Source organism: Microdochium trichocladiopsis (genome assembly GCF_020744255.1).
Source record: "Microdochium trichocladiopsis strain MPI-CAGE-CH-0230 chromosome Unknown B0I36scaffold_8, whole genome shotgun sequence".
Taxonomy (NCBI): Eukaryota; Fungi; Ascomycota; class Sordariomycetes; order Xylariales; family Microdochiaceae; genus Microdochium; species Microdochium trichocladiopsis.
In genome coordinates this window covers 832,280-847,776 of record NW_025763551.1, presented here as the reverse complement: position 1 = coordinate 847,776, position 15,497 = coordinate 832,280, and the positions used below count along the sequence as shown (strand labels likewise).

The following is a 15,497-nucleotide window of genomic DNA, read 5'->3' as shown; positions in this document are numbered from 1 at the left end:
TGCTCAGATCCACGAAAGCATGCGCTTGCAACAGTCTGCGAAGCGTTCGCAGGAGCGTTGGGATTCCTCAGAGACTCGAGTTGCTACATAATGGCTCATTCCACTCTAATGATCTATTACCCTCCTCCTGCTTCTTCCCCTTCTTCGTCAGTCTTCGTGATAGGCCCACCGAGCCACAACACCCCAACCACTGCCGCTGACGCCGAAAACAAGGCAAAGCTCCAGCCCATGGTCCCCCAGCCAGCAGAGGCGACGACATAACCCGCCCAGAGCGGGCCAACGACACCGCCGAGCGCGAACGCCATGGTGAAAAGACCATAACCCACCCCAAAAGCGCCCTTGTCACCAAAGCAACCCGGGTTGGCGACCTCCTCAGCCTCGATGGCGTAGGAGATCTCGGCCATGAGCGGGGTATTCGAGAAGGCGAGCGCGGTGCCTAGAAGCGCGAGGAGCACCGCCAGGAGGGCCTTCTGGCCGATGGTGTTCTCTGTAACAAAGCGCAGGCACACCAGGATGGGCACGGCGCTGACGAAGCCCGAAACGGACGGCCATTTGGCGCCGTAGCGGTCGGATAGCCAGCCAACAAAGGGCGATACGAACCCCGGCAGGAAGATGGCGAGGAAAATGACGCCTGCGGCGGTCGAGTTCCACCCAAATGTGTCTTGGACGAAGAGGGCGAGCACTGCGTCGAACCCCATCCTGTTTCGTAACCTGTCAGCAGCGTCTTGATATTTGGTCGGTCTAGCACACATCTTTGTGATAGGTGTAACACCACTACATTGCTTCGCCTGGCGGAACTCAACTTACATGATGCTTCCTTGGACCGTGATTCCGTAAAGAGCAGCCAGCAGCCTACGGGACCGGATGAGAATCACTAAGGCACTTCTTGGCTTCCTTTCCGGGGGTGCGAGCTCGGGTTGCGGCGAGGGAGCAGAATCGAGCACTGGCGGCATGCCATCATCCAAGCCCCGGGTTCCCACATGCGACTCATTCTGCGGTTGCGCGAACTTCTCCTCGTCCCTGTCGTTGCTGTTGCTGGGTCGAGTGCCCTGCGCTGCTTCCGGTGTCCACTGCTTTGCGACCTTCTTCTCAATCATGACAAGACGCAGAAGGATGTCGAGACCGATCACCCCGAAGGAGATATAATACACGGCATAGTAGCCAGCTGCGCCGTATACCGCGCCGCCAATGACAGGAGCAATGAGAAGAGCGACGCTCATGGATATGCTGACGTAACCCATAGCCACGCCGACAGCGGTATCCATGGTGTCCACGAGCAGGGCACAGCCAACACTCCAGACAATCGCGGCGCTAAACCCTTGCAGGAGTCTACCAACGACAAAAAGGGCGATGCTGTTGCCAAAAGCGAGCAGCAGGGTGGACGCCGCCAGGCTGACGAGGCCAATGAGCAGGGGCCAGCGCCGCGACGATGAGTGGTCCGCATACATGCCGGCTAGAGGAGCACCGACGAAGAGGGCGAGGCTGTAGCAGGCAAGCAGGATTGCAACCCATTGTTGGACTTGGTCTTCAGCCACGCCGGCACGAGAGCTCAGCGCAAAGGGAATGACGGGCACGATGAGGGCATAGAAAAATATGTCGGTAAAAATAGCAAGGTTCACTGCAGGATAATCAGCATGGTTTTTCAACGAAGGGCTCTTCAACTTCCGAAAGGGTCAAATTTACCAGTGAGGACAATGAGAAAGGTTGACGAGCGCCAACCCAACCCGATCGGTGGTTTGGAAGCGGATGTCGCCGGGGTGCCCGAGGAGAACTCGCGAATGCTCGACCACAACGTCATGTTGCCAGCAGTCGAGCTATTAGGTGTGAGAGAGAAAGTCAAGGAGCGCTGCACGTTGTGTGAATAACCTCAACCCATGCTGGAAGAGAATCTTCAAATATTGCGAGCAAGTCGTTTCAACATGCAGCGGAAATGAGGTTGGCTGCGCCTGCAAAGGTTGACCTGAAGTAGGAGGTGAGGAGGTCGCATCAGACGGAGGAGGATGTGCGATGATGTGGTTGACCTGGGGAAGGAAACTAGCCAGTCTACTTTATTTAGTGCGCTCGTCAACATGATGGCGCCCCGGCAGAGGGACCCCTGTTTGCCGGCGTCATATTCTTGAGTGCTCCGGGCGGGGTCCGTCGGGAGTCGTGGGCTCTGTCTATGTAAGTCCTCATGGGCAGAGAGGTGGCCGCCTTCGCCAAAGCGAACAGTAACGTCGACGCTCAGCTGGAGAGGACTATGAAGTGATGTGCAGCCCCAGGCCGTTGTTTGTTGGTTCCGGCAGGCACATCCAGCACATGAGCACTAACGAGTCGTCCCGTCGGGTGCTACCCCCAAGGGCCGGGGCCTGCCACAGGAAACTCATCGCGAGCGATAAGCTGCGCCGATAAGCCAGCTCTCTTCCGCCGCCCCATTTTAATTTTCCATCCTCGATTCTGCCCGTCAACCTCCAAACTCCAGACCTTCAAGAGCTTGCAGTCTGTCCCGATCAGACAAAAGGCGAAAGCGCGGCCAAAGTGAGCCCGCCACACACGCAAAACGGCCGACAGATTGAATCCATCGGTCCCTTCAATCGCTTCCAGCTGCACCACACAGATACGTCGGGAGCCCAGCGTGCTCTCGCGCCAGCCACCACGAGATGGCAGACAAGTCCTCCGAGGACGGGTTCTCCGTCCTGCCAGTCGCCATGCCACCACTGCCAGCATTCCCAGTCCAAACCACACACCATGTGTACCTCAGACGAAACACGCCAAAGATACCCAGCCCCGACGACTCGCGCAGCCTGTTCCTCGCCAACGTGCCCGTGGACAGCACCGAGGCGCACTTCCGAGCCCTCTTCGCCAGCCTCGTCGGCGCGGGCCGCTTCGAGGGTGTCACTTTCGAGCGCGACCGTGCGACGCAACACAGCACGACATCGCATGAGCCCGCGCAGGCTGCGCGAATCGCCGCACACCTTCAGAAAAAGCGCAAGCGGGAGGACGAGGAGCGGCAGAACCTCCGGGACGCGATGGCCGCCGAGCTGCCAGAGACCTGGGCGCGGCCACTGCACCGGAGCGGGAGCACGGCAGTAGCGCTGCTCGTGGACGAGAAGAGCGTCGAGGCCGTGCTCAAAGCCATCAGGAAGCTGAACAAGGCCAAGAAGTACCCCCTTTGGGGTGAAGGGGTAAAAGCGGACAAGGTCGCGCCGCTGGGCTCGCAGTGGCTCAAGGCACACAACAAGCTGTCGTATCCCGGAACGGAGGCGGTGCAGGCCGCCGTGGACGCGTACTTCACGCTGTTCAACCGCCGCGAGGCCGAAGCTGAACAGCTGGCCAAGAGGCTACGCAATGAGCCAGACGAGGACGGCTTCGTGACAGTGACGCGGGGCGGTCGCAACGCCCCGGCGAGGATGGATGAGGCCGAGGAAGCTAAGAAGCGGATGCTCGAGAGGGCGCAAAAGAAGAAGGACGAGACGCAGGACTTCTACCGCTTCCAAATGCGTGAGCGCAGAAAGGCGGAGCAGGCTGACCTGCTCAGGAGGTTCGCCGACGACAAAAGGAAGGTCGAAGCCATGCGGGAAAAGAGAGGAAAGTTCAAGCCCGAGACGTGAGGACTCGGCGCCGCCCAATTCTGAAGTCCGGCTGCGGCCAGAAGGGGACATCACGAGGGAAGAAAATAATAACTTCCACTCGTGGTGTCTCTGCACGTCTCTCCTTAAGTAAGTCGCAACGACTACCGCTTCCCGTCCTCCCATCTTTGACATGATGACATGTGCGGGGCCATCGTACCGTGATAGCCCACCAGACCACTGGAGGGAATCAAAAGGATCACGCTCCTGCCGACACAAACCGCATACACTATATCTTCTCAACCTGTCTGAAAACATCAACTGCCCAAACACACCATTTCTCCGCCCGTACTTTAGCCGGATTGTTGAACTGATTTCCGAGACAGGCGAGACTTTACCCGTACTGTCACTCCACGCGTGCTGGGTATTTTACGCTGCCCCGATAACGAGAAGCGCGGTGTCAATAGTTCACAAGAAAGGAAGAAACGACACGTTGATCAGCATGGCCCTGCTGGCTCGTGGACAAGCTGCGTTCTAAAGACACGAGCCGCGCCATGGCCAGACTTGCTCGAACTACCTGCGGACATCAATCAATGAGGATTGCTAGACAACGCGGGAGGTATCATGACACATCAGAGCACACGGTCCTGGTTGGTGGGTGGTGAAGGAAAGAGGATACCACATTGTTGTGGCCAGTTGTCACCTTGCTTGTCAGGCATCTTATCCAAAACTACCGCCATATGGTCGCATAGAGCAATAGCGAAAGCCCTTGAACAAGAGGAAGACTGTTGTGACATACAACAAAGCATATAATTCCCTGACCCTCGCATATCGTGCTCACAGGCCCCGGGCCGCCCGAGACCTCAAGGGTGCTGTGTTTCCCACTTTCATGCATGATTTGCAGACCAGCTGGCCGTCTAGCGTGGCGGAATAATCATGAGCGGCAGTATGATGCTCATGAGTAGGTCAAGCGACGTTGTGGACACTACGCCGTAGGACTCTTCGCCATGAAACTGATCTTGTCAATAGGCTGGGTTGGGGATCAGTCAATGCCATAGGCAGCGGCACACCGTGCATCACAACCGGAGAAGACCAGTGCGCGGAGGAGAGTGCCCGCCCCTGCCCGTTTCACGAAATGTCGGCGGGCCATCAGCCCATGCGTCCAAGCTCATCCTGCTACGACGGTGGCATCGTTTCAACATTCGACAATGTCGTCACTGACACCGCCAAATCCTCGCAATTGTGCGTCAACAGACCGTGACTGCGATGTCACACGAAGTCGTGGCGGATATACATCTCTTGGCAATAAGCAATGGTCGGCGGATCCTTGCAGACATGCACGACTCGCGCACATCGCGTGCGCGCATACCGGACGGGTGGCGCTAGAACGAGGTCGAATGCAATCTCGAGGGATCATGAACGACGACATGAAGCATTTCCTGGGAGGAGGAACCAAGGATTTCCATATCTCCGTCGTCATGGTTGTTTGCCCGTGCGTTGTTGTTGTGCGATGCGGTCTCATTAATTATCCCACACGTGGCGTGTTGGCACAGAGCCCTTGACAGGTCGATTTGGAGCCTGCCCTGCATATGAGATGAATCTTGCAAACCGGGCTGGAATCGGGGCGGGCTTTGTTGGAGTCGAACGGCTGGAACGCTCCGGCGGACCCCGGCATTGTCTGTTGATGGGGCTCTCATTTGCGCCCGGAGGAAGAGCCTCGCTTTGGGGCTGGCAGCCGGGTGGAGCTTGGACGGACAGGGTTTCGTGCAGCCCTGCAAGGAAATTCCCCCTCGGGCCGGAGCTCACCTTCCCTCACAGACGGGTGGTTGTGCCAGGGGCAAAGAACTTCCAGCCTGGGGAAGGCACAGTGCTTGCCCATTGGACGACACCCGCTTATCAGTACTCGCCTACCATGGTACGCGTCAGGTCGATGGTTTCTTCGCCACAGTAGAGCCATTGGAGCGAGGCCGGGCGTGTTTTCTCACGTTAGGCACGTCTCGAGGCACGCAAAGGTTCGCACCACCTGTCCTTGGCGTCAGTTCATAAAGTCAGGTTGAAGCTTCTTTGCGCGCCGTTAGGGGACAGTGGTCAGATGTGTCTGTGTGGCAGGCTCGAAGAATCAGCACATGGTGGACGGACGGTGGACCATCAATTGGGTCCCACCGGAGCCCGGAGCCATTTCCACCTGGGCAGGATGCGCGAGCAGCGACGGCACCAGTATTTTGATCCCAAGGCGGGACCCTCTGTCACTTTCTCTGGAATTCTGCGCGACTGCAACCGACACCTGGGCAGCTCGCCTGGCCAGCGTTGGAATGCGCCTTTGCAACACCAGCGACGACGGATAGAGTTTTGCGACGGAGCAACTTGCGCTTGCGAAAAGAAACACTCCAAGGGCCGACGCCAAAAGCAAGCGCCCCGCCGCCGGCCTGGGTTTTGCGGCTGAGCCAGCCATTGCTTGGCCACGCGGCGGATGGACGGACGGCATGTTTTGCTCAACGCGGCCCGCCGACGTGGGAAACAGGCCATTTCCGATATTAGAGGGCGAAACGCAGAGATAGTCTACCCGGGGATCTTCGCATTTCGAGCGACCATCTCGGCCGGCGCAAAAGGCGTGGCTCTGATCGCGCAGAATGTAAAGGGTCTCGCGCATTGAAACAGGCGAGGATCGGCAGCCCGGCAAAGCTTCTTCTCAGCTGCCCTCGTGTGCAGCGTGCAACTTCATTGTGTCCTGCCTGACTTGCCGTAGTATAGCACTGCCATGCCCTGTCGCATTTCCACGGAGCGAAGGCTGGATGGCGCGCCGTATGAAACTGTCCTGGCAGCTTTGGAACCGAGCGCATTCCCAGGCAAGTGCGAGACTCTGTCTGGCAAGGCGGGCAGGCAGGCGAGCAGTCATCGAGATCGGCGGCGGTGCAACGCAGCACTGGGGCCAGGGTGCTCTCGCCCTGGTGGTCCTGGGGAGAGGCTCATTCGCTGCTGCTGGGAGGTCTAGAATCGCAGCACGCACCACTGCGCAGGCCTGCCCCTGTCCGGCAGCGACAGAAGACAATTCCGGGCTCACGCCGCCAATGGTTAGCCGGAATGCGGCGGTTGCTGACACCACAGTAGACACAGGACAAGTGGTTGTATGCTGGCTGTCCACCTGTACAGCACAAGCAGCACATGCACCTGCGGCCTGGCCAGAGGCCAGGACAGGCAACGCACACCATTAGCCGTACCTCAGTACGTGTGCGTGGCTGGGCGTGGTTGAGGGTTGCGTGCGTGAGACACAACCAGTTGGCCGAGTTGCAGAAATTGGCGGATAACACAGATGGCTGGATGATTCAGGCCGTTTCCAATGCTGGAGTCGGGACAGCATCTGTTGCGGCAAGCATTGACAGACGACTGTCATGTCGAGCATGCATGAAGCAAGTACCGTGTATTTCAACGAGCACGCGACCTCTGAGGTGCTTGCTTGCTGTAGTGCGTACTGCCCATCGTCGAGAGGTTGCTCACTGGTGTGCCAGCAGCCAACAGTGCAGGACACGATAGCAGTCCGCGTCAGCACTGTCCAGGGAGCCAAGCCTCCGCCGGCCACGCGCGCCCTGGGTCCCCTGGCCGCTGTGGTGCTTGGCCATCCTGTGTTTCTCCAGCAAAGCCGGGACGTGCCCACCAGGTGCTGCTCCCCAAATTGTCTGATTCTCCAGAGTTCCAGTCCCACCCACTGAGCTTCTCTCGCAAATCCTGTCCACCTCCCGCAACCCATCTCTCGATTGGCGCTTGCCGATCCCTTCTGGCCTGGCGATCCGAACCATCCCAATTCTTCCACTCAGGTTCACCATCGCTGAGCCCGCCACCTAGGACGAGAAATTCCCGTCTAGGCATTGTCGATTGTCTCGTGTGCTCGTGTGCGACCAAGGGACGGTATCTCGCATCTCAGCTCTCGCTGACAGGCAGTGCGTCCTTAGTGAGCACGCCACGCTGCGCGCCAACGGAACTACCCAGTCGCGCAACTTCCAGCCTTCGCCGCCGCCGCCGACAGGTCATACTGCTTACACATTCATTTATGCAGTGTCCAACTGCACGCCGAACAGTACAACACACTTGAATCCACGAGACATCTTCCTTGCGACAGCCTGGCGAATCCCGTCTTGCCTTGATTCGACATTGACGCCTTGTGGCCTGCTGCGCTCGACATCTCCCACGCCAGATCGGCAGCCGGGAGAGGATGCATGCGACGAGCTAGCCCTCCTGCAACATTCGATTGCCTCCCTCCGGCACCATGAGGATCGCCATTCGCGAGCAACTGGCAGTCCTCGTGCTCCTTGCCGTCCTCGTCGCCCTCGCCATTGTCTCCATACCTGTTTGGGTCTACGTCAACCAGTTCGTGGTTGGTGTCACCTCTGGCGGGCTCACGCTCACGGCATCTCTGAGGGCGGCTCAGATCGCCTCGGAGCTCTCGTTGATCCAGACGACATGTAACACCATTACCTCCCGCTTGCTGTTGCAGACCGTCCTCAAGGACTTTTATCGCGGCAATGATACCAGCCCCGGCTGGAATACGGCGGGCGAGGACCTCAGGAGCGCGCTCGATTCCGGTCTCGCCGGAGGCACCCGCGCTCGCCTCCTGCAGGCTCGAGTTTACTCTCGGAACACGACAGGAGCCAAGGCTGATGGTCTCCTCAGCATCACTGGGAGCGGCGACCCGGTGACGCTGCCATATGTGGGCAGCAATGGCGACGTCGTCGAATTGGGTGATGTTGGCTTTGGCTATCCGCCTTCTCTCTACCCCAACATTACCTACTACAATTCGTCCGATCCTGATCCCCTCAACCCTGGGCACACTGCCCAAGTTGCGCGGCCATTTCCAGATATTCGGATCGACACCACCGTGAACGGTCTCATTCTCGGCCCACTGATGCTGACTGAAGAGGATGCACTCGTGTCCTTCACGACTCCGATTCGAGAGAATTCCAACTCGAATGCCATCCTGGGCTACATGACAGTGGTTGCCGACGCCTCGTCGATTATCGGGATTGCGCAGTCTAAGGAAGGCCTCGGCACGACCGGGAGCCTCTTGATCGTGGGTCCTGCGACTGGCTGGAATCGCTTCAGCAGATGGAACTTGCCTGCCAATTCGACGCACGACGCAGCAGCTAACTTCACGTCCGTCGACGTCCGTTTTGTGCTACCACCCACCCCGCAACCAGGACAGCCTGACCGTCATACCGGACACAGCTATGCTAGCGGCACGTTCGATGATCCGTGGAAGGTTGTGGATTATAATGCCGTATACAAAGCATTCACGGAACGCAACACTGCTCTCAACAATGCCAGCAGCATGCTCTACACCTACAACGAGCAGGGCGTCCCCGTTGCCGTTGGATATGCTCGACCACCGACAGCCCTTGTGAACTGGACTGTAATCATTGAGCAGGATGCCTCTGAAGCCGATATCCCCATCAGCACTTTGAGAAAAATCCTGCTTGGTTGTGTGTTTGGTACCGCTGGGTTGGTTTGCTTGCTCATTTTCCCGTGTGCGCACATTAGTGTAAAGCCTATCCGGGAGTTGAAGGCGGCCACCGAGAAGAGCGTTGCACCGCCAGGCTCAGATGAGGGCTACGATGATGATCTCGACTATGGCGATGGTGCGAGGTCTTCCTCCGCGATTGTTAGCAACAAATCTGAGAAGGGCATGATGGTACAAATCAAGAAGTTCATGGGGCTGCACAATACTGGCCCTCAGCTGTCGGCCAGCGATCGTGCACGCCAAGCTAATCGCAGCTTCAAGATTCCGAGCCAAGTCAAGGATCACAAGCACATCATTACGGACGAGCTGACAGAGCTGACCACGACTTTCAACGAAATGAGCCGAGAGCTCGAGGCGCAATACTCCTCATTGGAGGATAAGGTCGCCGTGAGAACGCAGGAGCTCGAGATCAGCAAGAAGGCAGCCGAGGCCGCCAACGAGAGCAAGACCTTGTTTATCGCCAACATCTCGCACGAGCTCAAGACGCCGCTCAATGGCATTTTGGGCATGTGTGCTATCTGCATGGAGGAAGACGATATGCTGCGCATCAAGCAATCTTTGAAGACCTTGTACAAGTCTGGAGACCTGCTTCTACATCTTCTAGAGGACCTCTTGAGTTTCTCCAAGAACCAAATCGGCCAACAGCTTGCGCTGGAAGAACGCGAATTCCGTCTCGGAGACATTCGATCGCAGATTCTGACCATCTTCGACAAGCAAGTCCGGGAGGGTGCCATCAACTTTTCGGTGTTATTTCTCAGCACCGATCTTGACGACAGCGGACCCGACGTACCTGAATCGAACCAGCACCTCCCTGCACTGGGCCCTTCAGGCACTGGCCGAATCAAGGACATGTGCCTGTGGGGTGACCAACACCGTATCCTGCAGGTCCTGATCAACCTTGTCAGCAACAGTCTCAAATTTACTCCCTCGGGCGGTAAGGTAGCGGTCAGAATCCGCTGCCTCCACGAGATCGAGCACGGACAAGACGAGAGTAGGTCCTCGTCTACCTCGCGGAACGGTTCAGCTAGAGGCCGGGCGAGGCGCCGGGTTGGCTCTGGCTCGAATCACTCAACTAGCTCCCGGGGACAAACTACTCCGCAAGCGCAGTACAAGGGAGGCACGGTGTTGTCCATTAACCCCATGGAACCCAAGGTCGTGCCGCAAGTCCACGTTCGCGAGCGATCGCAAACGCCGCCGCCTCCTAATGCCAAATCCTTCATGTACGAGTTCGAGGTTGAGGACAGTGGCCCCGGTATCGCCGAGCACATGCAGGACCGAGTCTTCGAGCCGTTTGTGCAAGGTGATTTGGGACTCAGCAAGAAGTATGGTGGCACAGGTCTGGGGTTGAGCATCTGCCAGCAGCTCGCTCATCTGATGGGTGGCACCATAACACTGCGAAGTACGGTTGGTGTCGGCACTACATTCACGATGCAAATCCCCCTCAAGTACACAAGTGAAAGGTGAGTAATGAACCACTCCTAACTTCGTTGAACGCCGCTGACTTTCCGGTGTAGGCCATCGAGTACCGCCTCCAGCAGTATGCGCTCCCGCCACTCCAGCGTCACCTCTCTGGAGGGTGAGAACCGCAAGGCGTCAATCACCCAGGCCAACGCGGAAGTGAAAGCCAGCGTGCTCGAGCAGCAACCTCGATTAGTTGGTCTCCGCCAGCCTTTCTTCGCTGCCAACCCAAGCACAAACTCTGGACCGTCGGCAGATGAGCAGATGAAAGTTGTCGAGCAGGCCGCGGCACAGAAGGCCAACGGCAAGCTGCGGGTCCTAGTGGCTGACGACAATCAAACCAACGTAGAGGTTGTCACGCGGATGCTCAAGCTTGAGGACAACTACGATGTCACGATTGCCACCGACGGACAAGAAGCCTACGACTTGGTCAAGGCCAATATGGAGAAGAACCGCAACTTTGACTTGATTTTGATGGATATCCAGATGCCCAACCTGGACGGCTTGCAAAGCACACGGCTGATCCGCAAGATGGGTTACAGCGCGCCCATCGTCGCCCTAACGGCTTTCTCCGAGGAGAGCAACAAGAGGGAGTGTATTGAGTCCGGCATGGACGAGTTTCTGGCCAAGCCTATCCGCCGGCCGGCTCTGAAGCAAGTGCTGAAGAAGTTTGCTACGATCCCCGAAGAACCCGAGACGACTTCTTTGAAGAAGAAGAACAGTTCCGAGAAGAGCACCACCTCGTCCGACCACGGCTCGGTCACCGCCAACGGTACGGTGTCGTCCGCGGACCAGATAGAGCCTGCAGACGCCGCGGCGAAGCCCCACATGAACGGGAATGCGAAACCGACCATCTCGGTCTCCGCGGCACCTGCGGCAACACTATAAGGGCCGCATGTGGTACCAATATCTTCAGTTTGCATACCCCTCGCACTGCCCACTATTTGATTTGAATTCAGGCGATTCATTGTATCTCTTTGTAATGAACGTAAGAAGAGGGGGGCTCCGCCACCTGGTCTTGCGCGACTACCCTCTTTACAGACGATGCGGAGCGGCACACATATATTTGTCGATGTCATCTCTACCATTCGTTGATGTTTGATATTACCTCTGGGATCTGGAGTTTAGGCGCATCAGCGGCGCAACCACAGCATGGGAACACAGGACGTGGCCTTTTCTTTTCTCATTTCTGGCCTGATTTTATACATGATATCAGGCCCCGAGTATAGCGAACGACAAAACAAGGGAAAAGTTATTTACAGACAATGACATGGAAGGCTTCCTTCCTTCCGTCTTTGCTTGTCCGTCTCTCCTCACGGAGTCACGTGCTTCTCCAAGTGCATGCTGTCGGCGTGAAACGTCTTCCGTCTGGTACAGTCAAGAACACTCGCGTGTCAACAGAAACCTCACGATGACACGACAGGCCTGCGCGTCGAATTGGCTGTCCCGGGCGATGCCAGATGACTTGTCTTTGAAACCCAGCGTTTTTCACGTGCCCGTCCAGTCACTGAGACAGCCTTCGTATTTATTTATTTTTATTTTATTGCAGCAGTGGAAGTAGCAATCCTGGACAGGAACATGAGCTGGAGGGCTGTGGGTGGCTAAACTTATACCCGGCCCGAGCGGGACGGAGCTCGTTCCGAGACCGGCCGGCCGGCCGTGGAGCGCGGGGTCACCTACCTGTTCGTGCCGAGATGGCTGCCGCGCGAAGAGTTCTGGGCCCGGGAGCTGTCGGCAGCTAAAAGAACAGGGCTTTTGGACTTTTGTCGTGTGAGAACAAAGGCCAATTGCAGCCCCGTTCTGATGTGCTCTTTTCTCCGCACTCGGTTTAGTCCCTGGACCTCGTCGTCGTCCTTCTCCTCCATCCCGCCCAGGCTGGCGCCGCCGCCGTCGACTTTACTTCTTCTCCGCAGCACCAATACCACCACAACCACAACAACAGCAACCCGACTCCTGCGCCCCTTGCACACCACCCGGACCCTCAAGATGCGCATCCCCTACGTCCCGGACCCCCCCAACCCGGGCCAGAGCCCCGAGGACGCCGCGGTCGTCGACCGCGTCCGCCAGCGCCGGCACCCCCGCCCCCTGCAGCCCCTCGACCTGGCGCTGCTGCACTCCCCTCCCGTGGCCGACGGGTGGAACTCGTTCATCGGCGCGATCCGCACGAGGACGACTTCCCTGCCGGACTCGCTGCGCGAGCTGGCCATCTGCCGCATCGCCGTGTGCAACCGCGCCTGGTACGAGTGGGCGCACCACGCGCCCCTGGCGGTCCAGTACGGCGTCAGCCAGCAGTTCATGGACGAGTACGTCAAGGGCTGCGCGGACCTGGAGGGGCAAGTCACGCCCGAGGTTAAAGACAAGTGCAAGGCCGAGTGGGCAGTGGGCGACGAGGAGTGGGTCGTGCTGCGGTACACGGACGAGATGACGCGCAATGTCCACGTCCCCGACGAGGTGTTTGCCGCCGTCAAGGCCCTGTTCGACGAGAGGACCGTTGTCGAGTTGACTGCCACGGTGCGTATTTCTCCGTTCTTCTTCCTCCTTGTCCCGTCTTGTCTGTCTGGCTGGAAGGCTCTGGGTTCTGCCCCACCACTTATCCTCTGGACGGACGTTGATTGTTTGTTGTGCTATGCGTGGGTTTTTGGGGGGATGAACTCGAAAGCTGACATGTTCTTTGTGTGTCGCGCCGATACAGGTCGCCGCGTATAACTGCGTCAGCCGCTTCCTTGTTGCGCTCGATGGTACGTTGTCCCTGTCGCACCTCCCCCATTGTGTATACCGGCATTTCGAGTGGCATCCATTGACAGACATCTTTGCTCTGCTACAGTCGGCGAGAGAAACGCCACTGGCCCGGATGCCGTGGTCCACCACTAGAGCGGCAATCTCACGTGGTAGCACATCAAAACCGGCAAATTTCAGTCACTCGTTCACGATGACGGCAGAAATGATTGCTGTGCGAGCGGTTGGGCTATGGTCAGGCTTCACTCAGAAGAATAAAATTCAATTAAAAAAAAACAAATCGAACATGGAAGCCTCTGAATCATTCTCGCTGCTGTTTACTTTATTTGTTATTCACAGAGTCCTGGACAGCGTCCGCGTGATCATGAGAATGGGTCTACACCATCGTTGAGGTTTGGTGCTACAAACACTATATATGCACCATCGTCAAGCTTGCAAGCTTGCCTCTATCTGATCGCCGCTATCTCCGCCGCTGTATCCGTCCCAAGAGCTTGTCCACTTCTAGCTCCAAGCAACGCCGGACACCTCGCGGCTCCAAGCCAGGCAAGGCCCGAAAAGGCGCCATCCTCCTGTAATATAAAAAAACGGCCAAATATGGAAGAATCATAAGCTATGTTGTCATTAAAGTTTAGGTCGTATCATGGGGTATCTTCGGGTCCGAAGGAAACTGAAATCAGGTACTGCGCGCTCGGGAATGTATGGAACAAAGTCCTCTGGACTATTCTAGCGGGCACAATCGTGATATCGTCAGAGTCGTAAGGAGCTCTTGGTCGTATAAATCATAAGTCGTAACATGAATGACAGGAGAGGCAGCCATTTTATGTCTGGTTTATGCGTCGTCATTGTTCTTGTTCAGCGTCAAGTCGTCGCTGATTTTTTCGAGGACACTGCTTATCGGCACAGTTGTAGGAATGGCCTGGAGGAGCGGGCTTCCAAGGGGCGACATTGGTGGCGAGCGCATGGCCTCTTCTATGGACGCATGCCGCTGCTTGAGTATTGGACTCCTTCGCAGCTCCTCGACAACGCCAAGCCAGCCAAGCCGCTGAGGTTGACTGCGCTTGTCGCTATGGCCCATGGCTTGTGAATGCGTCTTGATCCGAGTCAGCTGTGGCCGTTTGGTGGTTACCGCCTCGGTAATTGACTTGTGGAGCGCCTGGAGGTGAGCTGGTCGCGTTGGTGTTTCGGGCATGTGTGGAGCATTTCGAGCGCAGTCATGGTGCTCGTGGTGTGCGCCAGAGGAAGGAGGGGTGTTGAGCATGATCTGCTTCTCCTTTATGAGAGCTTGCTTCTCTCGTTCGCCAGCAGCACTGGTGAGGATGCCCATGTAGACAACCATGAATCGCATGCGCATCATGTCTAGTCGCCTCATGCGTTCCTCCAAGCCTCGGCGATGTCCAGCCCAGAGCACGCGAGCGCTTGTCCGGAGCGTCGTGCCATTCTCCCCAATGACGATCTGGTTCAAGTCCTCGCGCAGGTCATCGCCGCACTTCTGAATCTCGCGCAACAGCTGACCGAGGCGCATCTTGTCCTCCAAACGCGTGGCGCGAGCAATGTCTCTGTCGTAGCTCTCATTCTCTTGAATAGAGAAGTCGACGGCATCGAGGAAGGCTGTGACCTCGTGGGGAGCTGCGATGTAGGCAGTGGTATATGTTGCGATGATCTGAGCGCAGACGATAAGGGAGAGAAAGACGGCAGCGACGATAAAAATCACGGTCCAGAGGAACGAAGAAGGAATTTGCGCCAAGATATTGGCGTCGACCATGGCGGGCGCTGGTGTGGTGGGCACGGGAGGCGAGCGTTGAACGACAAAGTCGGGTGCAAGACTACCAGCTTGGTTTGATGCCGCTGGGCTATAGTGGTTTATGAGCGGGCTGTCGATATCGAACGTGGCTTCTTGCGATGAGTGAAGATGCGGGATGGCGAGTTGACCATAACTTAGAGGGATGGCGGCGCAGGCAAAGGGCTGCGAAGGCGATGAGGCCACCATGAGCGCAGAGGGCGACGTTGGCGATGGGATGCAGGAGGCCAACGAGCACCAGGATGACGTTGCGCCTCCTCTACAGGCAGATGAAAATAATGAAGGCGCACGTTCACAGGATGCCGGCTGCACCGGAGACAACAGCAGGCTGTGCCCGATGGCGAGCAGCACAAGGTTGGGCTGCTGTGCGTCGAAAGCCGCGGCGTGGGTGTGGTATTTGGCGGGAGAGATGCTTGGGAGGGTGGCACGTCTGGTCCAACCAGGGCAC

The 15,497-nt window shown here is 57.4% G+C and overlaps 5 protein-coding genes across 5 annotated transcripts; 3 read left to right on the top strand and 2 right to left on the bottom strand.

The window, feature by feature from the left end:
* Positions 1–116: 116 nt before the first annotated feature.
* Positions 117–2,130, bottom strand: B0I36DRAFT_386305 (major facilitator superfamily domain-containing protein; the record flags this gene model as incomplete). Its single annotated transcript, XM_046161104.1, has 3 exons — positions 1,684–2,130; positions 808–1,618; positions 117–699 (listed from the first exon to the last, which is right to left on the bottom strand). Exons 1-3 carry the CDS (start codon positions 1,796–1,798, stop codon positions 117–119), a joined length of 1,509 nt encoding a protein of 502 aa, XP_046009157.1. The 5' UTR covers positions 1,799–2,130.
* Positions 2,131–2,639: 509 nt separating this feature from the next.
* On the top strand, positions 2,640–3,590 carry B0I36DRAFT_351876 (meiotic recombination protein DMC1; the record flags this gene model as incomplete). The annotated part of the gene is made up of 1 exon (XM_046157056.1): positions 2,640–3,590. One exon carries the CDS (start codon positions 2,640–2,642, stop codon positions 3,588–3,590), a length of 951 nt encoding a protein of 316 aa, XP_046009156.1.
* A 4,219-nt stretch (positions 3,591–7,809) lies between these two features.
* On the top strand, positions 7,810–11,403 carry B0I36DRAFT_248191 (uncharacterized protein; the record flags this gene model as incomplete). Its single annotated transcript, XM_046150362.1, has 2 exons — positions 7,810–10,517; positions 10,572–11,403. 2 exons carry the CDS (start codon positions 7,810–7,812, stop codon positions 11,401–11,403), a joined length of 3,540 nt encoding a protein of 1,179 aa, XP_046009155.1.
* Positions 11,404–12,248: 845 nt separating this feature from the next.
* Positions 12,249–13,542, top strand: B0I36DRAFT_329480 (AhpD-like protein). Its single transcript, XM_046154719.1, has 3 exons — positions 12,249–13,026; positions 13,208–13,253; positions 13,340–13,542. The coding sequence occupies exons 1-3, from the start codon at positions 12,319–12,321 to the stop codon at positions 13,384–13,386; spliced, it is 801 nt and encodes a 266-aa protein (XP_046009154.1). The 5' UTR covers positions 12,249–12,318; the 3' UTR covers positions 13,387–13,542.
* A 538-nt stretch (positions 13,543–14,080) lies between these two features.
* Positions 14,081–15,238, bottom strand: B0I36DRAFT_365576 (uncharacterized protein; the record flags this gene model as incomplete). Its single annotated transcript, XM_046159164.1, has 1 exon — positions 14,081–15,238. One exon carries the CDS (start codon positions 15,236–15,238, stop codon positions 14,081–14,083), a length of 1,158 nt encoding a protein of 385 aa, XP_046009153.1.
* Positions 15,239–15,497: the final 259 nt, after the last annotated feature.